Genomic DNA, 22,959 nt, shown 5'->3' with positions numbered 1-22,959 from the left:
GGTGAATAGATTGTTTGCTAGAATTTTCAAGACCTGTACTGCTTTGGCCTAATGAAATGTTATCTCTGGAGTTTAGATTATCTTAAATCTACAAGAGAATGACCATCCAAACAAGAGAATGACCACCCAAACAAGTTTTAATAGTTCATAGAAATGATTGGATTTAACACTTTAAATAACTCATCTGCCAAAACATATAAACAGCCTAGAAACTCCATAATTTTTGCATTGTCAGGGAGCTAGTCCCTTGCAGTTGGTACTATTCTATTTGTATCACACAGTCTTGTGTCACTGTTAAGTCACCAACTGGTCCCACTGTCACCACACACACTACCCCAAACCATGATTTTAAAATTGAGCGATGTTTTAAAATATTTTAGCACAGTTCTCCTGTTGGCTAAAATCATTTGGACTTCTGGAAAAATCATCTTTTTTAGTTATGGTTGACCGGAGGGTAAGATACATGATGACGAAGAGGAGATAAAAACTGGTGAGGTTATTAAGGGTGGGATTTTTGAAAGTCATGAATACTGTAGGAGAACCTGAATTGTAAGAAATGCTGTCTCTTTTTGGGTAATGGAGAGGTGGGGATATTGACAAGAGCTGCAGTAGGTTTTGTAGCCCAGTCAGCCATCCTCTTGTGAACAGTTTGGCTAATGTTTGTTGGAGGAGAGGATGGGACAGGAGGAATAGGCATCACCCCCTGTGAATGTTGTGTGTCCTCCATTCAGCAACTCAGGTGTCACCAAGTTCAGCTTTGTTTTCTTCACAGACTGGCAAGCAGTTGGATAGTGGTGACAAAGAGATAGCCAGATACCCAGGAGAGAGGAAACTGGAATGGGTGGTACCCCAAAAGCCTGCAGTGTTGACAGATACTAGGAGATAAAGGAACTTTTATTTCTTATGTACCAAGTATTTTACAAAGCAAACCTATGAAGTAGGTACTAATTATATTGTTCAGATGATAAAATTGAGTCTTAGGGAGGTTAATTATCTTGCCCAAGCATGGAACAGTGATTCAAATTTAGATCTGTTTGGCTATTAAGTTTGTGCTAAGACTAGGAATCCTCTTGGATCTCTTTAATGGATCATTTCCCTGGAGATTCAGGAGGTGAGGTGGGGACTTTCTTTCTATGTCCTTTGGGTCTTGTCACCTCCATATCTTGAACTTTAAGAAAACATGGGAGCAAATGAGTCCCTGGGAAGCTGACTCTGAGATGGAGATTAGCATGCAGGAATTTATTAGGGAGTGTTCTTGGGATCACTGCCTGAGGAAGGGAAAGGATGTGAGCAGGATTTGGCAGAGGATGTATTTGGGCAGTTTTAATGAAAACTGAGGATGACTCCATAGGGAGCCCTCCAAAGCTGTCCTGAGTTGGGGCAAAGTATATCTTTGTCTTCCAGTCACTGGATATGGTTTGCGCAAGAAGAGGACATGACCTGTGTGAGGGTTCTCTCTTCAGTGGAGGCAATTTCAAAGAAGGTGAAGAGCTGAGGGCTTTCTCCTAGCCACACTCCCCAGCAGCTGGGGGAATAAGGCCTTAGACCTTAAGGGGGAATACGAGTGTAACATCACAGTATCTACTACAGTGTGCTTAATTAGTTTGCACTCAGGGAGAAACAGGGTTTTGGAGACTAGTTGTCGGGATGCTAGGTATTTGATGAAGCAGAGTTGACAAAGAGACTTACAGGAATAATGTCCATACAGGTTACCTTAGTGCCTTGGCTTGAAAGGCAGGGTTGACCTTATTACCCTGTTCAACTTGTGTGAATCGATGGTCGGTTGATTTATTTAACCAACTAGCTTTTAGTGATTGCCAGTCATTGTTTAGGTATGAGTACCTAACATACCTAACACTGAGTATGTTATGGTGTTCCAACCTAGATTAGCCCCAAGACCAAAGAACGTGCCTGGTATGGAGTTACCCATGAGTTTAATTAGGGACTTACACAGGAGACAGATCTTCCCGATTGAGAGAGAGACAGAGACTGAGAGAGAATCCCGGGATCTATCTTATAGTGGAGGAGGGTTGGGGCCCTGGGTCCTCACATATGGTGAGCAAAAACAGATATGATCCATGCTCTTATGGAGTTTATAGTATAGTGCAGGAAACAGATATCTATAAAATATTAGTCCTAATGAAAATACAATTACAAACAGAAAAGGGCGCTGAAGCAAGAAATACTGTTCTGTGTGAATGTGAATAACAAAGGAACTTGCGCTAATCTAGGGGGTCAGGGGAGGTTTCCCTGAGGAAATGATGCTAGAATCATTTTCTAGCACTTTCTCTGGTCTTGAGATATCTGAGAAAACATTCTTCTGGTACATACTACCTTGTTTTCATCTGATTTTTCATTAATTATTGTAAGGACAGTGAAAACAACACAGAGACCTCACAAATGACATGTTGACAGAAGTGTTTTGGAGCCTTGCATTTGACTAAATCTAGCACCCCTTCTAGATAAAAACACTCAGAAAACTAGAAGTAAATGGAAACGTTCGCAACCCCCAGCCATCAATCATACTAAATGGTGAAAGACTGAAAGCTTTACCCCTAAGCTGAGGAACAAGACAAGGAAAGCCACTTTTCACCACTGCTTTTCAACATTGTACTGGAGTTCCACCAAAGCAGTTAGTTAGACAAGAAAAAGAAATAAAAGATACCCAATTGGAAAGGAAGAAGTAAAACTTTACCTGTCTGTGGATGGCATGATCCTATATGTAGAAAAATCCACAACAAAGCTACTAGAGCTAATAAGCAAATCAGCAAAGTAGTGGAATACAAGATAAACACACAAAAATCAGTGGGGTTTCTATATACTGGTAATGAACAATCTGAAAGGGAAATGAAGAAAAAAATTCCACTTATAATAGCAACTAAAAGTATCAAATATTAGGAATAAGTTTAACCAAGGATGTAAAGGACTTGTACACACAAAACTACAAAACATTGCTGAAAGATATTAAAGAAGACCTAAATAAATGGAAGGACAATCTATATTAAAAGGTTAGAAGACTAAATATTGTCAGACTTTACCCAAATTGATTTACAGGTTCAACACAGTGCCAATCAAAATTCCAACAGCCTTGTTTGCAGAAATGGAAAAGCCAATCATCAAATTAATATGGAAGGATAAGGGGCCCCGAGTAGTCAAAACCATCTTGAAAAAGAAGAACAAAGTTGGAAGTCTCACACTTCCCAGTTTCAAAACTTGTTACAAACAACAGTAATCAGAACATCATGGAACTAGCACAGGGCCAGACGTATAGAGCAGTGGAATAGGATTGAGAGTTCAGAAATAAACCCTCACATCTTATGGCCGGTTGATTTTTAACAAGGGTGCCAAGTCCCCTCAGTGGGAACAGAATAGTCTCTTCAACAAATAGTGCTGGGAAAACTGGATATCCACGTGCGAAAGAAAGAAGTTGGATCCCTATCTCACACCATGTACAAAATTTAGCTCAAAATGGATCAAAATCCTAAATATAAGAATAAAACTATAAAACTTCAAGAAGAAAACATAGGGAGATACCTTCAAGACCTTGCTATTGGGCAGTGGATTCTTAGACTTTGCACCAAAAGCATGAACAACAAAAGAAAAAATAGATAAATATGAATTATCAAATTTAAAAACTTTTGTGCTTCAGAGGGCATTATCAAGAAAGTGAAAAGACAACCTTACCACATGGGAGAAAATATTTGGAAACATTTTATCTGATAAGGGTTTAATATTCAGAATATATATAAAATCCTACAACTCAACAACAAAAAGACAGCAACCCAATTAAAAAGTGAGCAAAGGACTTGAATAGACATTTCCCTAAAGAAGATATACAAATGGCCAATAAGCACATGAAGAGGTGCTCCACATTATTAGTCATTAGGGAAATGCAGATCAAAACCACAATGAGATACCTCTTCACACCCACTAAGCTATTATTAAAAATATATATATAACAAGTGTTGGCGAGGATGTAGAGAGATAGGAATTCTAGTACATTGTTGTAGAATGTAAAATGGTCCCGCCCCTATGGAAAACAGTTTGGCAGTTCCTCAGAACGTCAAGTGTAGAATTACCATATGACCTGGCAGTCCCTTTTCTGGGTATATACCAAAAAGATTTGAAAGCAGGGATTTGAACAGATATTTGTACACTGATGTTCATAGCAACATTAGTCACAATAGCCAATAGGTGGGAGCATCCTATATGTCAGTCAACAGAAGAGTGGATAATGAAATGTAGTGTATAGAGAGAATGGAATGTTATTCAGCTTGTAAAAGGAATGAGGTCCTAGTACATGCTGCAACATGGATGAAACTGGAAGACATCATGTTGAGTGAAGTAAGTCTGACACAAAATGACAGATATATGATATCACAAATATGCAGATTCATAGTGTCGGAAATTAGAATATAGGTTACCAGGTGGGATTGGGGAATGGGGAGTTAATGCTTAAGGGGTAGAGTTTCTGTATGAGGTGATGGAAGAGTTTTGGTATAGATGGAGTTTGTTTGTGGTAGCACAACCTTGTGAATGTAATTAACACCACTAAATTGTATACTTATTTGAAAGTGGTTACAATGAGAAATTTTATGTTGTATGTATGTTACTACAATGAAAAGTAAAAAAAAAAACAAACAACCAACAAAGAGTAAACCCTAATGTAAACTGTGGACTTCAGTTAATATAATTGTAATAACATTGGTTCATCAGTTCATTAATTGTAACAAATGTACCACACTAGTGCAAAATGTTAATAGTAGGGAAAACTGTATATGGGGGTTGGTATATGGGAACTCTGTACTTTTGGCATGATTTTTCTGTAAGTCTACAAGTGCTCCAAGAAAAGAAAAAAAGAGTGTTTGGGAGCCTTGGAACCATATACACCATTGTTTTATCTTCCCCCTTTCCCTCATTTTTTTTCAAACTTTATGAATTAATGATAGTCAGCTAGGACTTCCAGGAATCCCATTTGCATAAACTCCTGGTATAGAGAGATATATATGAAATGCTATCCTCATATTCTATTGTTTTTCATTACAAGGATTTAATATTTTGGCAATCTTTTGAATTAAATAAACTGGTAGGCTTACCTGGGGAACCTACATTTTTTGAATAACCATGATGACAATATAATTAAGTTCCAAACTATCATATATTTGTATCAATTAACTTTTGGAACACAATTTGTTTTTAATGTGGCAATTGCTTGTATTGGGGACAGTTTATTGTACTGAATTTGAGTCTTAAATTTGTTTTAGTATATGATATGTATTACTTCAGTTAAAACTATTTTCTTGTTATTTGAAGGCCTAAATTGTAGTCTCCAGCAGTTTGATCACACGTGGTTAATATATTGAAGAAATCTTATCTCACTCAAGAGTTCCAAGGCTCCACATCACTTTTGTCTTCCTTTTTATCTTAACAGCGTTTCAGGGAACCAGCAGTGATATGAGATAGCAGGTTGGAGAATACCCTATTTTGCTATTGGCAGTGTTCCCCTTCTTCTCTCTTATTTTAAGCTAGATCTCTGAAATAAGATTTCCCTCTAAGAATGAAATTAGATGTATTAAAATTAAAATCCCCATTCTAGGTGTTTCCCAGTATTACCACCTGTGGTGGTTTTGGACTGTGTACTCCAGAAAAACATGTTTTAAAGTGTAACCCATTCCTGTAGGTGTGAACCAGTAAATAGAACTTTTTGATGAGGTTACTTCAGTTAAGGTGTGGCTCAGCTGAATCAGGATGGGTCTTAATCATATTATTATTGAAGGCCTTACAGGGAATGTAACAAAGAGAGAAAAAGCCAGAGGGAGCCCAAAGAGAAAGAAGAAGCCAGGAGAGGCAACTAAATGTGTTGCCATGTCACAGAAGAGCCAGGGACCAGTGATCACCAGCAGCCAGCCCTGGAATGCTGCTGTATTTTGGGGAGAAAGCATCACCTTAATGATGCCTTGATTTTGGACTTCTAGCCTCAAAACTGTGAGCCAATAAATTCCTCTGGTTTAAGCTGACCCATTGCATGGTATTTGCTTTAGCAGTGAGGAAAATAAAATACCGCTACTACCATTACATTAACAGTAGTTAACATTTCTTTGATAATATCAAGTCATTATAATAATAACCTTTCTCCTACTATGTGCCAGGCTATCAGGATGCTGGGGTTGGGGCAGTAAACGAAACAGACAAAATACCTGCCTCATGCAGAGTATATTCTAATGGGGTGTGGGAACAGTTGGTAACAAATATCTTGAGATACATCAGGTGACAAGTGATTTGAGTAAAAATAAAGCAGGATAAAGTAATAGAAAGTAAGTGGGGATGCTATTTTAAATAGGGTGGGAAGGGCCTCATTTATAAAGTGGTCTTTAAGCAGAGACATAAAGGAAATTACAAGTACTTCACTGCAGATAGCTGGGAAAAGTGTTGCAAACAGAGGAATAGCAAATTAAAGGCCCTACGATAGGAGCGTGCTGGGAGCGTTCATAGCTCACAAGGAGCTCTGTGTGGCTAAAGTCAAGTGAGTGAGGGAGGAGGAGTTGAAGATAAAGTCGGGATAGTTGGGACCAAATCATTAAATCATCTGAGACATTATAGTATTTTTACCCGGAGGGAGATGGGAAGCGAGGAGTCACAGAGAGTCAGTATAGCATGGGAACTAAGAGCATGGGCTATGGAGCCAGACCACCTGAGTTAGAATCCTGGCTTCCCCACTTAGTAATTGTGAAAACTTGGGCAAGTAATAACTTTTTTGTGCCTCAGTTTCTTCATCTGCCAAATAGGGATAAAAATAAGGTTGTTAATGAGGATTAAAGGAGGTAATGTTTGTAAGGTGCTTAGAAGAAAGTACCTGGCAATAGTCAGCAATTTGTCTGTCTTAAACAAATTGAAGGGTTTTGAGCAGGGTAGTATCATCTGACTTATGTTTTCGGTTGATCATTCTGGCTGCTGTGTTGAAAATAAGCTTTACATGGGCAAAGCTGGAAGCAAGGAAATCAGTTAGGAGGCTATTAGAATATTTATACAAGAGATGATGGTGACTTGGACTAGGGTGGTAACCCTGGAATTGGTGAGAAGAGGTTTGAGTCTGGATATAATTTAAAGGTGTTGCTCACAGGATATGTCAATTGATTGGATGTGGAATGTGAGACAAAAAGAGGAATTCAGGATGACACCAAGGCTTCAGCATGGGTGCTTAGAAGAATGAAGATGTCTTTTCCTGGGATATTTAAAATTGCAGGAGAAGCATGTTTACAAGGGAGAAATAAGAATTCTAATCTGGAGATTTTAAGTTTGAAATGCCTGCTGAATACTCAGCTGGAGAGTTTCCATATTAGTCAACCAGATACATAAGTTGGGAGTTGCAGGGTGTTCCAGTTTGCTAATGCTGCTGTTATGCAAAAGACCAGAAATGGATTGACTTTTATAAAGGGGGTTAATTTGGTTGCAAAGTTACAGTCCGAAGGCCATGAAAATGTCTAAATGAAGGCATCAACACAAGTATACCTTCACCAAAGGAAGGCCAATGGTATCCAGGAAACCTCTGTTAACTGGGAAGGCACGTGGCTGGCATCTGCTGATCCAGGTTTTGTTCCACTCTCAGCTCCTGTGCGTTCTTCAAAGTGTATCTGTTTGCTGCAGCTTCTCTGAAGTCCGTCTGTTTCTGAGCTTTTATAGGGCTCCAATAATTAAATCAAGACCCAAGCTGAAGGGGCGGAGCCATACCTCCATGGAAGCAATCCCATGAACAGGTCACACCTCAATCAAAAGTGTTACTAGTCACATCTCCATGGAAACAATCAAAAGGTTCCAACCTAATCAACACTAATATGTTTGCCCCACAAGATTGCATTAAAGATAATGGCATTTGGGGGGACATAGTATATCCAGACTGGCACACGGGGGGAGACTGAACTTGAGTTCTAAATTTGGGAGTTGACATGAGACTGGCTGAGATTACATAAGATCAGGTGTGGCTAGAGAAGAACTCATGGGCCCTATGGAGTTAAGAGGTCAGGAAGCTGAGAGTTTAGATGTGGAGACAAAAAAGGAGGGTTCAGAGAAGTAGGAGGAAAACAGAACGTGGTTACTCAGAAGACAAGTGAAGAAAATGTTTGAAGAAGGAAGAAACAATTAGTTCTCAAATATTGTTGGTAGGATGAGTAAGAAGAGGACTAAACATTGACTTGACAATATGGAGATCTTTGGTCATCGTGGGGATCAGTTTCAGTGGAATGGTAGGGAGTAAAGCCTATTTAGAGTGAGTTGAAACAAATTGGCAGAGGAGGAAGTGTAGACAGCCATCCCAGATTACTCTTTTGAGGAGTTTTTCTGTAAACAGAGGCAGAGAAATTTTTTCTCACAAAATAATAGGATTGTTTGAAGATTAAAGTGGGTTAATATATTGAAAACATTTAGAAGAGTGCCTGGCACTTAGTATATTAGTTATCACTATATAACCTATGTACTACAGACTTACGAACTTAAAACATTGCAGACTTATTATTTTACAGCTTCTGTGGGTCAGGAGTCCCAACATGGCTTAATTGGATCTTCTGCTTCATAGTTGCTCACAAGGCTGCAATCAGGGTGTCAGCCAGGACTGGAGTTTCATCTGAAATCTCAACTTGGGAAGGATTGTCTCCAAGCTCATGTGGTTGTCGGCAGAATTCAGTTCCTCCAGGATTTTTGGACTGAGAGCCTAAGTTCCTAGCTGGCTGCTCTGGAGCTATCCTGTTTCTTGCTACATGGGCCTCTCCAACACGGCAGCTTGTTGGTCAAAGCATGTGAGCTGAGAAAGCAATGAGAGAATCTGCTAGGGAGCAAAAAGTCACAATCTTATGTAACCTTACTATGAAATGACATTCTGTCACCTTTGCCTTATTGTATTGGTTGGAAGCAAGTCTCAGTTCCCACTGACACTAACAGGGAGGGGATTACACGAGTGTGTAAATACCGAGAAGTGGGGATCCTTGGGGCCCATTTTAAAGTCTTCCTGCCACACTTAGTAAGCACTCTGTGAGCGTTTGCTATTTTATTATGATGATTACGCTTTTTATTGATGGGGATAATCAAGTAGAGAAGGGGGTGAAGGAAAGAAAGGGTAGAATTGAGGAAAAGAAAGCATAGAATTGAAGGAAAGATGATCTTGATCCAAAGGGGAAAGAAATTCAGTGCCCAAGTGGAGGGATTGGCCACAGTTCATCTATTCTTTTGAGAAGGGAAAGCAGAGTATAAGGACCCAACTGTAGATAAGTCGTGGAGTTCGAGTTTCTTTTTTGACTGATTGTCTTTCCTCAGTGGAAGGGAAGTCAAGTCATCAGCAAGGAGGGAAGAGGAGGTGTTGTAGTTTTAAGGATGGGAGAGAACATGTGAATCATCTGGAGTGGGAGAGTGAATTGACTAGGGACATGTAGTTAGATTGCCAGGTATTGTTAAAGGCTTACTTGGTGGTGTTTGCCTTGTATTTAAAGTGAGACCAGTTAGCATCATTGTGAATTTTTCTTCAGCTGCTCAGGTGCAAGTATGGAGGAGGAGAAGGAATAACACAATAAAGTAACAAATTAATAAAGGGTAATAAGAAGTGGAGATTGGTTTTAATCAGGATTAAGGTTCTGCCAGGCCAAGATGATTGCAGGAGATAGGGGCAAGGGAATGATTATAACGATGGACCATGAAATCACGGTACATTAAAGAGAGCAGTAGGGACAGATGAGTGACAGTGAAGAGATGTGAAATAGGGTCAGTGAATTGAAAGGCTGGAAGAATGATTGGAGTCAAAATACTGAGGAGGGAGCTGGGAAGATAGGAGATGGTGATCAGAATGGCTGCTTGAAATACAGATTGTGAAAACTGTCTTATTTTGCCAGGGCTCCTGTAACAAATTCCACAGACTGGTTGGTTAAGCAACAGGAATTTATTGTCTCACAGTTTTGGGTGCTAGAAGACCCAGGTCATGGTGTTGGCAGGAAATGCTTTCTCTGAAGTCCATGGTGCTCTGGTGGCGGCTTGCCGGCAATGCACACTCGATCTCTGCTTCTTTTGCATATCTGGTCTGTCTCCTTCTGCCTCCTACTACCTGTCCAAACTCCCTCTGCTTGTAAGGACTCCACTCCTCTTGGATTATGGTCCAATTCATCCCTGATTCATCCTGGCCTCTTCTTAATGGTGTCTTCAAAGATCCCATTGACTAATGAGTTCACATCTACAGGTCTGGGAGTTGGGCCTTGAACTTTGTGGGGAACGTGATTCATTCCATGACAGAAGGGATACCTTATCAATTATGAGAAGGTCTTAGGGCATCTAAAAATATGCTTGAACCAGGAACTTGCAAAAAAAATGAAGACAAGACAGCATCTTTCCCCTAAGGACTTTATTAGGAAATTTAGCTTGCTGTTTATTGATAGACTGATTATCTGTAGAAGATATTTTTTCTTTGCAGTGGAGTAATTGGTATGAAGGTTCCTTGGTGTTAAAAATCAAAGACAGAGCAAGAAGCAAAGGGTGACTTGTTAAGTAAGATTTGAGGATTGAGGCCATAAGGTAATAACTTACATAGTTCCAGGATTCAAAGATTTATTTGATGTTTAACAATTTTTGTAAAGATTAATTTTTAAATCCTATATTTAGTTCTGACGTGATGTTGTGAACATTTGCTTTTTTGATAACCAGTATCTGTTCACTCTGAAGCTGTCATGATACCCTGATTTTACTTTGTTGAAACTGCTGCTCCCCTTTTTTGGTCTATGTGATTCTAATGGTGTTGAATACCACCCCCCACCCTGTCACCCCCAGATGTCATTGACTCAGGCTGGCCAGTGTCTCATCTCTCTGGGTACAGTGATAGAGCCCAGGAAGGGCACATGATCTTGTCATCACTGGGAGAGACGGTAACATTTTTGCTAGGGACTTTTGGGAAGGAGGCTATTGCTATTTAGGAGCTACTTCAGTCATCTAGCCACATAAGGGGGAAGCCTGTTTCAGTATCATTCTCATTACTCAACACATCAGAAAACTGAGGATCAGAGAGTTTAAACGAAGCCTGTCAAAGAATTGTATCAAATGAGGGAGCAGAGATAAGAGATCATGGAGTCTCCCTTGAGTGATATCCTTTGAGCCCTTAATCAAGCTGCCTTACAGGTACTTTTTTGTTACTTTAGGCCAGTAAATTCTCTGTGTTTAAGTGGATTTAGGTTGGATTTTCTGTCACCTGTAATCAAAGGAAACCTAATGGATAGATACATTTAGCATGAGGTAAACTAGATTGAATGAGTAGAGTGCAGTGTAGGTGAAATTTTAAGATATGGAATCTTCAAAACCTCTTTCCCTTTGGCATGCTCTCTTGAGCATGTGTGCTCTCACAGGAGACAGGATGGAGTAGGGAAGAGAACCAGACCAATCTGGAGTCAAGTCTTGGCTCTATTACCAACTAGTTGGGTTATTTAAACTCTCTGATCCTCAGTTTTCTGATGTGTTGAGTAATGAGAATGATACTGATTTTGCAGGGTGTTGGAAGGAATAAATGGAACAATGGATGTAAAATGTCTAGCTTGGTACCTGACACTGTTAGTTCCCTGTCACCTTCCTCTTTTTAAAGCTCTCACATATTGTTTGGTAAATAGTAATTATTCAGTAAGTTATTGAGTAAAGAATGCACACGTAATTGAACAAATGCCATTAGGGTCGTCTTTTGATCCTTCTAGTCCTGAATTTTTACTGTATCTGAGGCACTGCCATTTGTTTGACAGATATTCAAATGGTTCTTTTTGCAAAAGATGTCTTGCTAGATAGAACTGTTTTTTTTTCCTTCCCAGCTTTGGCAGCTGTGACTCAGTTACACATTCATGTTAACATTTCAGGATTACTGTAGGAAATAATGATGACACCTAATGCTCATTGAGCATCACTTTGTGTGAGGTATTATGCTTCACACATCGTATGTATTATCTCATTTACTCCTCACAATAGGATAAGCTTATAGGTATGTCCTGATTCCAGAGCCAGAACCACTTGGAACAAATGAGGCAAGTCAAGTGGTAGGGACTCCCTTTTGAGCATGTATCCAGTTATAGACACAATGTTTATATTAGAGCCAGAACCTCTGGAGTCATATCTTGGCTCTATCATTTACTAACTCTATTACGTTTCATAAATTATGTAATCCCTTGAGTGCCTGCCTCATCTTCATCACTTGTAAACCGGGGTAAAACAGTACTTCCCTCAGAAATGTGAGGATTAAATGCATGACTTACAGCAGTATTGGGAAAGCAGTAAGTATTATGTAAAGCTAGCTATTACCTTTAACAAGCCCTTTTGTTTCAGAGATCCTTTGTCATATTGGACAAAGTTACAGTCTTACACATAAAAAAGCTTACCTTCTGAAATCATCTTAAATTCAGTGTTGTTTCTAAATCATATCACACCCAAGTGTCATCCTTTCTGAGAAGCCTTTTTTTTTGTTTTTACTTTTCTCATAGTCTTCCTCTAACCTGAACTTTTATTGGACTTATTTGGGAACATGAGTTAGCATTTCATTATTTTTAGGCTGTTTGACCTGTATTAGTTTTGCTAGGTTGACTTTAAGCTCTGTGAGAGCTGAAATCATTTCTTATGTAACTTTGTATCCTTTATGGTTCAAAACATATGAGAGATTGATACTTAATGATCACTTACTAGAGGCAGAAAATAAAATAGAAGCAGTATATCATCTTATGTTTAAAAAGGTTTGTTAGCATCAAAAAACATAGTCTTATTAGTGTCTTACTTTGTTTTAGGTTCCTAAATACTTGTCACAGCAATGGGCTAAAGCCCCCGGAAGAGGGGAAGTTGGGAAACTGCGGATCGCCAAGTAAGTTTTTTCACCTGTCATTTATTTGCCAAAAACTGGTTTTGGAATCTTTACAAGTGTATTTTAAGGTATTTATAGTTCTTGTTCTTGTTTTTACTTCAGTTTTGTAATAATCATTAAGGTACTTGGAAAATGAGAGAAATAGTATGTCAAGTCTTGTCAGGTAATGGTTATTTGCCCTATAAAAAGACACATGCATGCCTCTGCTGACAGGTGGTATAAGTGTAAAGCCAGGTTTACTGGTAAAACTTGCTGGCAGTGAAACCGCCCCTTCATCTTCTTGGCATCCTGTGAGTTGCTGTGCTTGGGTTGGACATAATTGGTTGCTCTAAGGAGGGTGCACTGGTAGAATAAACTGGCCATGAAGCCACTGTATCTATTAATAGGGGCTCTGGAAGGGAGTAGGGAATATCTAGGGAAGAGGGTAACTGTAGTTTTTTGGTTGTGGAAATGACCTTGTTAGAAACCAGAGCCTCCAAAGTTCAGCTTGGTATCTGCTGGAAGCCTGTGCTACGTCCCTCCCATTCTCTCTTAATTCAACTCCAGTCAGATTTCCATGCCTGCCACTCCATGGAAACACCTCTTGTCCTCCACTTTTCCACTTTATGGGTTAGCTTTGAATGCATAGCAAACAGTCTCAGAATAACAACTGTTTATTTGCTGATAATTCTCTGGGTCTGTTGGGTGGTTCATGTGTGGGCTGTCTTGCCCGGGCCGGGTCATCTAGGATGGCCTCATTCATTCGTGTGTCTGCTGGTTGACTGGATAGCGGATGGGGCATTGGCCATGTGTGTTTCATTCCAGTGTGCTCATTCGCATGATGATGAAAAAGTTTCCAGTAGCAAAAGAGAGGGCAAACCCCAGTGCACAAGCGCTTTTCAAGCCCCTGCATGCAGCATGTTTATTAAAATCCTTTTGGCCAAAGCATCTCCATGGCCAAGTACAGATTCAAGGGTGGGACAAAAGACTCCACCTCTTGAATTTGTGGTAATTTTTTAAACAGTCTACCCCATCCACATTCTTAAACCTGAGAGTCAAATAGAAGGTTCTTATTTGACATTCCACAGAATCTGACCTAGTTGATCACTCTTTTCCGGAACCACTTTTTAAAATTTGACTTCCAGAACACCACTCTCTTGTTTCTCTTCAGCCCTCACTGGCTGTTCCTTCTCAGTCTTTGTTGCTCGGGCCTTCTCATTTTCTCAGTCTCTAAGGTTTTGTGACCCCAGGGCTCAATCCTTGGTTCTTTTCTTTTCTTTTCACTTTCTTCCTAGGTGGTCTCATTTGGTCTCATGGCTTCAAATGCCACTTATATGCTGACATTCTCAACTATATATCTCAAGACTGGCCTCTCCTGTGAACTCACGTAACAGCTGCCTCCCTGGTGTTTCCACTTGGATGTCTAAGAAGCATCTGACACTTACTACTTCCTATTCCCCTGTTCCTTCTCCCTGTAACACCCTTCCTCTAGCTATCCCTATAGTTTACTCTCTTCTCTTAGGCCTCTGTTCAAATATCAAGTCAGTGAGGTCTTTTCTGACCACACTATCTAAGATAGTACCCTCTTCTGTCTCAATCTCCCTGACCCTCTTTTTTTTTCCCCCTCTGTAGCACTTATCATCATGCTTTCATGTATTTGTTAAATATTTATTCAGTTCCAGCTGTGTTTGTGTATTGTTCATCTCTCCTATGCGAATATACGATCCATAATATCAGGATTTTGTCCTGTTGACTGCAGTGTCTAGAATATAGTACCCGATATATAGATGCTCAGCGAATTTTTGTTGAATGAGTAAATGAAAGCTGCCATGACAAATTTTGTAACAATAGCTATTTTATTTACTTATTTCCTTAGGCTATAGTTCCAAAAGTGAAATCAAGTGAATTGGAATGGAATCATTTTTAAGGCTTAATTTTTTCCTGCTTCCTCTCCCAAGGCATAAAGGGTAGGCTTCTTTTGGCCTAAAAAACCCATTGTCTTTAGGCAAAGCTTATACTTTGGGGGATCATTTTCAAGTTTCCTCATTAAAGTCAATCAGCTCTGCAGTTTGGATTTGCTGGACATAGCCTGGGTTTTGTTCTTTGGAAGAGTGATGTTATCTTTTTGGATGGTATCAAGTCTTTAAAGTAAGAAACTTTGATAACTTCATGTGTTTTAAGCCCTAAGCATTTTGATGTTTACCTTACTTGCCTTTATTTTACACATACCTTTGAATTCCTCATTTTGTTTTAATAAGATATTGATTGGAAATAGGCATGTTTTTATTATCAAAGCTCTGAAGTTAGGTAGGGACAAGTAATATCTCCTTTCTTCGAGGAATAAGGCTACACATCTAATGGTGGATTTAGGCTTGAATTCAGGTCTCTTAGGGGTAAGAAAACCTAGCAGGTTCTAGTTCTAGCTCTCTTAATAGTGGTAGACTTTGGACAGATTAATCTTTCTGAGTTTAGTTTCCTTATTCTCATAGTTGCCTGCACTGCAGGGCTTTTATACGAATCCAGTCAGATAATCAGGAAATAGTTGTCATTTGTATATTTAACTTTTTAAAATTAATGTGTTCCTTGAATGTTGTGAGTTGTCATACTTTAATTGAGAAAAAAAGAATGTATACTTTTTATTTCAAATCTATGGCAGTTTTTTTCAGTGTGAAATCCTTTGTCATACAGATCATTACCTACTTTTTCTTTTATAGAATTCCAGATTTTTTACATTAGTTTTATTTGGAAATGGGAGCCACCACAAAGATAAAACCTCACAAATATATGTCCCTGGAGAAATCCAGGCCACAGGAAAAGGCATTTAAATGACAAACCACATGGCATTGTGGAATGGCTACACTAGGGTTTACGCCCTGGGTTCCAGTCCTGGCTGGCTGTTGATGGTGCTTTGACCTTGGGCCTCACCCTTCAAAGCCTTAGCATAGCATTCTTATTTGTACAGTGTGGGTAAATAATGCCTTTCCAACCATAGGGTGGCGGTAAGACAAATGAAATAGCATAAGGTGTGTTAAAATGCGTTGCTTTCTGTGATGGTTAGTGTCATCTTGGCCAGGTGATGGTGTACAGGTGTCTGGTCAATCAAGTACTGGCCAAGCTATTACTGCAAGGACATTTGTGGCTGGTTAATAAACCAGAAGGCTGGTTTATTAAATCATCAGGCAGCTGATTGCAGCTCTGACTGAGTACATCAATGATGGGCGTGTCTTCTGCAATGAGAGAATTCAATCAGATGGACTTAATCCAATCAGTTGAAGACTTTTAAGGGAGAGAGAGAAAGGACCTTCATTTCTTCTTCCGCTAGCCAGTGAAGCGTTTCCTGAGTTGTTCATTGAACACCTTCATTGGAGTTGCCAGTTCACTGCCTGTTCTACAGAATTTGGATTCGTGCATCCCCGCACTTGCGTGAGATACTTTTATAAAATCTTATATTTACAGATACCTCATGTTGATTCTGTTTCCCTAGAGAACCCTAACTAATACACTTTCCCAACCAGGAGTATCACTTTCCTGAAAACCTCTGTGAAAGAAAATACCTGGTTGAGAACCTTTCTTTTGGTATGGAGGAATGAGGGAACATTATGGGGAACAGAGTAAAAGACACTGAGTTTACAGAAAACTTATGCATGCCCTAAGTACTGGTTTGACCACTAAAATAAAATAAAGATGGCATGCTAAAGAACCAGTCACAGGTATGCTGCAGTTTTTCTTTATCATCTCTTGGTTGGTAGAAAAATTTCGTGCTCTTTTCCTCCCATAGTTTCGAGCTGATGGTTTACATAGTTGTATCTAATATTCACAGGGTGATCAGACCTCCAGGTTTGCCTGAAACAGTCCCAGTTTATGCCTGTTTTCCCTCTGTCATTATTAATAGTGCCCCCTTTCATTCCCCACAGTGTCCTGGTTTTAACAGTAAACTGTGTGGTTGCCCTAAATATTAATGGGCATTTGTGTATTCTTCCATGCATTAGCTCACTTTCAGTCTGATTTTTTTATGTACTGGCATTATTGACTCTTCCAGAGGTTTTAACTTAGCCCCATAGAAGCAGTATTATCTGTATACCTTACTACATAGTTAATATATGCTGTTTTTAAAAAAGAAAGAGCCATCTGTTTTCCCCACTCCTACTCATTAGAGGTTGCCATGGATAACAGCTTGGTATGTAACCTTCTGGATCACTTCTACATACAGATTATTTTGTATACTTGATATAGACAAAGTTTTGAAACATCTTTGTCTATTCCGCTGGCCATAGCTTAGTAGGTATTTCTCAAACCCCCTTAGGCTCAGCCTTGGGAACTTCAGAACATAGTCTAGTACTCTGGTTTTGTTCTCTTTATCATTCTTGAATGATACGAATGAGTTTATGGTAATTAGTATCTTAAGATTGCTATGGAAATGCTTGAAAAAAGCTTGTTCCCTAGTAGATGAAATATTGCTATCCTGTTTACATTACTAATTTACTTAGTTTTAATTTTCATTGCTCTTACTGAATTACTCAGTTCACCATTTATCAAGTGCAGGATGGGGGAGGAGTGGCTTAGCAGTGCCTGTGACTGTTATCAGGATTTTAGTCAATTTTACACTTAATATGAGTCATCAAGGTTATGTGGTTATAAAAACAAGGCTATGTTAATAGATGTTTATTGTTTAGAATGAAGTGGGATGATAATCTCACTCTTCTTTGCTGGTAGCTCACTCCATTCTTGGTACTGCACTTAAAGAGAGACATGGACAAATAAGTTCATTCAACCAGAGTGAGATTAGGATAATGAGACAACTAAAACAAACAAACAAACAAACATTGTCTTAGGGGAACATTTGAAGTTACTAAGGCTGTTTAATCTCAGCAGAGAAGATTTAGGGCAGACCAAGTGAACTGTCTTCAGATATTTTTAAGGCTGGGGATGTATGATCAACTATTGTATCTTCGAGGCAGATTAACAACCTATGGTTAATAAAAAGTATATTTGGGTAAAAAATGAAAACTGCTAAGGTTTGAGAGAGGCAGAGTGGGATATCCGTTGTGAGTATGGACTTTGGAGTCAGGCAGGCCTGGGCTTTAGTCCTGACCTTGTCACTTACTAGCTGAGTGACTTTGGGTAAGTTGCTTACCCTCTGTGATGGTTAGGTTCATGTGTCAACTTGGCAAGGTGATATCCAGCTGTCTGGTCAAGCAAGCACTGGCCTGTTACTGCAAGGACATTTGTGACTGGTTAATAAACCAGAAGGCTGGTTTATTAAATCATCAGCCAGTTGACTGCACCTGTGACTGAGTACATCAACAAAGGGTGTGTGTCTTCTGCAATGAGAGAATTCAGTCAGCTGGTTTTAATCCAATCAGTTGATGACTTTTAAGAGAGAGAGAGAGGACCTTCACTTCTTCCACTAGCCAGCGAAATGTCTCCTGAGGAGATCATCGAAAACTTTTATCAGAGTTGCCGGTTTGCTGCCTGCCCTACAGAATTCGGACTTGTGATCCCCGCAGTTGCGTGAGATACTTTTATAAAATCTTACATTTACAGATATCTCTTGTTGGTTCTGTTTCCCTAGAGAACTCCAACTAATACACCCTCTCTGTTTCCTCATCTGTTTAAAGGAGATGGTTTTACTACTTGATAGGATCAATGCATGTAATATACTTAGTTCCTTTTATGTATTCACCTACTGTCATACTGCATATACCACACAATCCAGACAGCAGATACTGCATTGTGCCTAATGTGGTGTGGCATGTACTTCCCACCCCCACCCCCATCAAGTCTCCCAAAGCTTAGTCACAGCTTGCTGTGTGGCATCTGCCAGAAGCTAGGAAGATCTGCACTGTGTGCTTGTTCATTCTAACCCAGCAGAGACAGAGCTATGGGGGGAAGGATTAGGAGAGAGAGGACAGGGAGAAAAATAGCACTGGGAATGCACTGCTTCCCAAATTTGGTCCTGTTTTTTTTTTTTTTTTTTTTTTGAGTTTTTGACAATGGGCATTTATTACTTTTTTGATTTGTTTACTTTTTTTATTGGGGTATAATCTGCACACACTAAAGTGTGCAAATCTGTAGTGTACACTTGATGAATGCTTACACACACACGTATATCATCACCCAGAACAAAATATAGAGCATTTTCAACACCTCCAAAGGCTCCCTTGTACCCCTTGCCAGTTGATAAACTTCCAAAGTAACCACTACTCTGATTTCTATTACCACAGATTAGTTTTACTGGTTCTTGAACTTCATGTAAATGGAATCAGACCCAATTGTACTCATTTGTGTCTGACATGTCACAAAATTTTTTTGAAGTTCATCCATATTGTTATGTGCTACAGTATTGTTTGCTCTTTTTTTATCATTGGGTAGTATTCCTTTGTATAAATACACCACAATTTGTTGATCCATTCTACACTAATGGACATTTGAGTTATTTCCTATTTTGGCTCTTATAAATAAAGCTGCTAAGCATATTCTTGTACAAGTCTTTTGGTGAACATGTGCGCTTATTTCTCTAGGACAAATATTTAGGAGTAGAATTGCTAGGTTTGGGGTATATGTTTAGCTTTTGTATATACTGCTAAATAGTGTTTGAATCAATTTATATACTTACCAGGAATATACAAGAGTTCTAGTCAATACTTGGTATTGACACTTGTTTTGTAACAAATATAGAATTACTTTTATAATCTGAAAAAATAAACCAACAATATAAATATTTCCATAGGTAAGGAAGGAGAATGACTTCCATCTCCTTCCCCTGCCAAATGAAACTCTTCAACAGGATCCTCAGTGCAGCACATTTTCTTTTTCGCCTTTACTCCCACTTCCCATGTCTTCTGATCTTCATTTATTCAACAAATATTTATTATCTACTATGTGCCAGACTCTGGGCTGGATGCTCAGCGTCCAGTGTAGAACAAAACAGATTGCTCTCTTGGAATGTATAGTCTACAGGGGGAAACAGACCTGGCGGCTGGTCACAGCCTAGAACTGGTGCAGTTCCTCTGGATGAAATACCACTGTATTCACAGTGGGGGGCAGGTGTGCATTCTCCCCAGTGACCACACAAGGTTGTTCTTTACTGAAGGGTTGAGGGGAAACTGCAATGAGAGCTGTGCTGGCTTCAGCTTCTGGGGACAGGGCATTTGTGGCCTGCAGAATTGGGGTGGTCAGCAGTTCTTCCCCTCCCCGGGAAGGCGTGCTTGGGGGGCTGCTCATTGTGGCCAGTGGATGAGCACGTGAGAAGGAGCAGACCTTTCCAGTCTGACGGTCTGCCGGAGAGGCCTGGTCCTGTTTTAATACCTGTAAAAAAGAGAGTCCAGTTATGAATAAGATGAGAACAACAGAATATCTTAACAGTTGGTAGCATTTGGGCTGTTTTTGTCAAGCAATTTGTGTGATGTTCCTCAACAATTTTACTTGGTTTATTTTTATAACTTTTGGATGTCTGATATGTACTTCATTTTGATTAGGTTATAATTGCTTCAACTTGTTTAATTTTTTTTTCCGTTCTTAAACTTTTTATTTTGAAATAATTGGAAACTTACATGACATTTGCAAAAATAATACAAAACCCATTCAGTGAACTCCAGTATGCCACCCCATCCAGATGCCCAGATTCACCATTATTTAACACTTTTTAAATATTTGCTGTATCATTCTATTTATCTACCTATCTATCTATCCATAGTCTATCTGTTTTGTCTGTCTATGCCTGTTTCTCTGTCTCTGTCTCCCTACCTACCTTCCTCCCTTACCTTTTATTTGTTTTCTAAACATTTGAGAGTAAGTTGTATACATCATGCTCCCTGAACACGTAATACTTCCATGTTCATTTCCTAAGAACAAGGATATTCACATATGTAACCACCTTAAGTACAGTTATCAAGTTCAAGAAATTTAACATTGATATAAAGCTTAAAGTCTATATTCCAAGTTTTTCTGTGTCCCATAATATCCTTTGGGGCATCTACTTCTCCATTATTAGATCCAGTACAGGATCATGTATTACATTTAGTTGTCATTGTCTCTTCAGTCACTTTTTTTTTTTATTGTGGAAACATATAAACTTTCCCACTCAGCCACTCCTAAGCATCCCATTCACAATGTTGTGTTACCCTCAACACCATCCATTACCAGAATTTTCCATCATCCCAAACAGAAACTCTATATCCATTATGCATTAACTCCCCTTAATGTAACTTCGGATCTTCTTTGTCTCTATGAATTTGTAACTTCGAATCTTCTTTGTCTCTATGAATTTGCGTATTCTAATTATTTCATGTAAGTGGAATAATATATCATCCCTTTGTGTCTGATTCATTTCACTCAACAGGATATTTTCAGTGTTCGTCCAGGTATTAGCATATATCAGGACTTCATTCCTTTTTAAGGCTGAGTAATATTCCATTGTGTGTGTATACACACACCCACACACACACTCCACATTTTGTTTAGCCATTCATCTACTGATGGAAAATTGGGTTGCTTCCCTCTTTTGTCTCCTATGAATTTTGCTTTTAGGAACACTGGTGTGCAGATATCTATTTGAGTCCCTGTTTTCAATTCATTTGAGTATATACCTAGCAGTTTAATTGCAGGGACATATAGTAGTACTATTTTTAACTTTTTGATGAACCACCAAATTTTTTCCTCAGCAGCTGTACCATTTTACATTCCCACCAGTGATACACTAAGGTTCCTATTTCTCTGCATCCTTGCCATCCCTTGTTATTTACCATATTTAAAAACATAATAGCCATTCTAGTGGGTATGTGTGCCGGTTTGGATATATTATATCCCCCAAAAAGCCATGTTCTTTAATGCTATCTTGTTGGGACAGATTTATTAGTCTTTTGATTAGGGTGGAACCTTTTGATTTAGTGTTTCCATGGAGATGTGACTCACCCAACTGTGAGTGATAACTTTTGATTAGATTATTTTCATGGAGGTGCGGCCCCGCCCACTCAGGGTAGAGCTTGATTAGTTCATTGGAGTATTTAACAGAGAAACTAATTGCCGACACAGACCAGATGCTTGCTGACAGTAACACTTGAAGATGTTTCGAGATATGGACAGAAGGACATTTGGAGATGCTAGACCAAGAGATGAATGAAGCCCAAAGTTTGCCCCAGAGAAGCTAAGAGAGGACCCCTAGACGCTTAGGGAGAAACACCCTGGGAGAGAGAAGCAAAGATGCACAGGAGCTAAGAGAGAGTAGAGCTAAGACAGATGCCCAGAGACATTTTGCAGAAAGCCATTTTGAAACACGACCCAGGAGCAGAGAACCAGCAGATGCCAGCCATGTGCCTTCCCAGCTGACAGAGGTGTTCTGGACACCATCAGCTGTTGAAGGTATCCTCTTGCTGATACCATAGTTTGGACACTTATGGCCTCAGAACTCTCAATCTATAACCTAATAAATCGCCTTTAAAGAAGCCATTCCATTTCTGGCATTTTGTATAATGGCAGCATTAGCAAACCAGAGCAGTGTGAAATGATGTCTCATTGTGGTTTTGATGTTCATTTCCCTAATGGCTAATCATGTGGACCATCTTTTCATGTTCTTATTGGCCATTTGTTTATTTCTTTGGAGAAGTATCTATTCAAGTTGTTTGCCCATTTTTTTTTTTTAAATTTAGTTTTATTGAAATACATTCACACACCATACAATCATCCATGATATACAATCTACTGTACACAGTATGATAACATAGTTATGTGTTCATCACCACAGTTTATCTCTGAACATTTTCCTTACATCAGAAAGAACCAGAACAAGAATAAAAAATAAAAGTGAAAAAAGAACACCCAAATCATCCCCCCATCCCACCCCATTTGTCCTTTAGTTTTTATCCCCATTCCTCCACTCATCCATACACTAGATAAAGGGGGTGTGATCCACAAGGTCTTCACAATCACACTGTCACCCCTTGTAATCTACATTATTATAGAATTGTCTTCAGGAGTCCAGACTGCTGGGTTGGAGTTTGGTAGTTTCAGGTATTTACTTCTAGCTATTCCAATACATTAAAGCCTAAGAGGTGTTATCTATATAGTGCATAAGAATGTCACCAGAGTGACCTCTCGACTCCATTTGGAATCTCTCAGCCACTGAAACTATT

The 22,959-nt window shown here is 39.2% G+C and overlaps 1 protein-coding gene across 1 annotated transcript in view; it reads left to right on the top strand.

Annotated features, from left to right (window-relative positions):
- The window catches only part of GTF2F2 (general transcription factor IIF subunit 2), a 229,870-nt gene that overhangs the window by 5,295 nt on the left and 201,616 nt on the right, over positions 1–22,959 (top strand). Inside the window, exon 2 of the mRNA XM_037799715.1 lies at positions 12,777–12,850. Within this exon, the coding sequence (XP_037655643.1) occupies positions 12,777–12,850 (74 nt within the window). The remainder of the gene's footprint in view (positions 1–12,776; positions 12,851–22,959) is intronic.

This window comes from Choloepus didactylus, chromosome 12 (assembly GCF_015220235.1).
Source record: "Choloepus didactylus isolate mChoDid1 chromosome 12, mChoDid1.pri, whole genome shotgun sequence".
NCBI lineage: Eukaryota > Metazoa > Chordata > Mammalia > Pilosa > Megalonychidae > Choloepus > Choloepus didactylus.
Note: the sequence above shows the minus strand (reverse complement) of the source record. Positions and strands in the feature narration are given on the sequence as shown.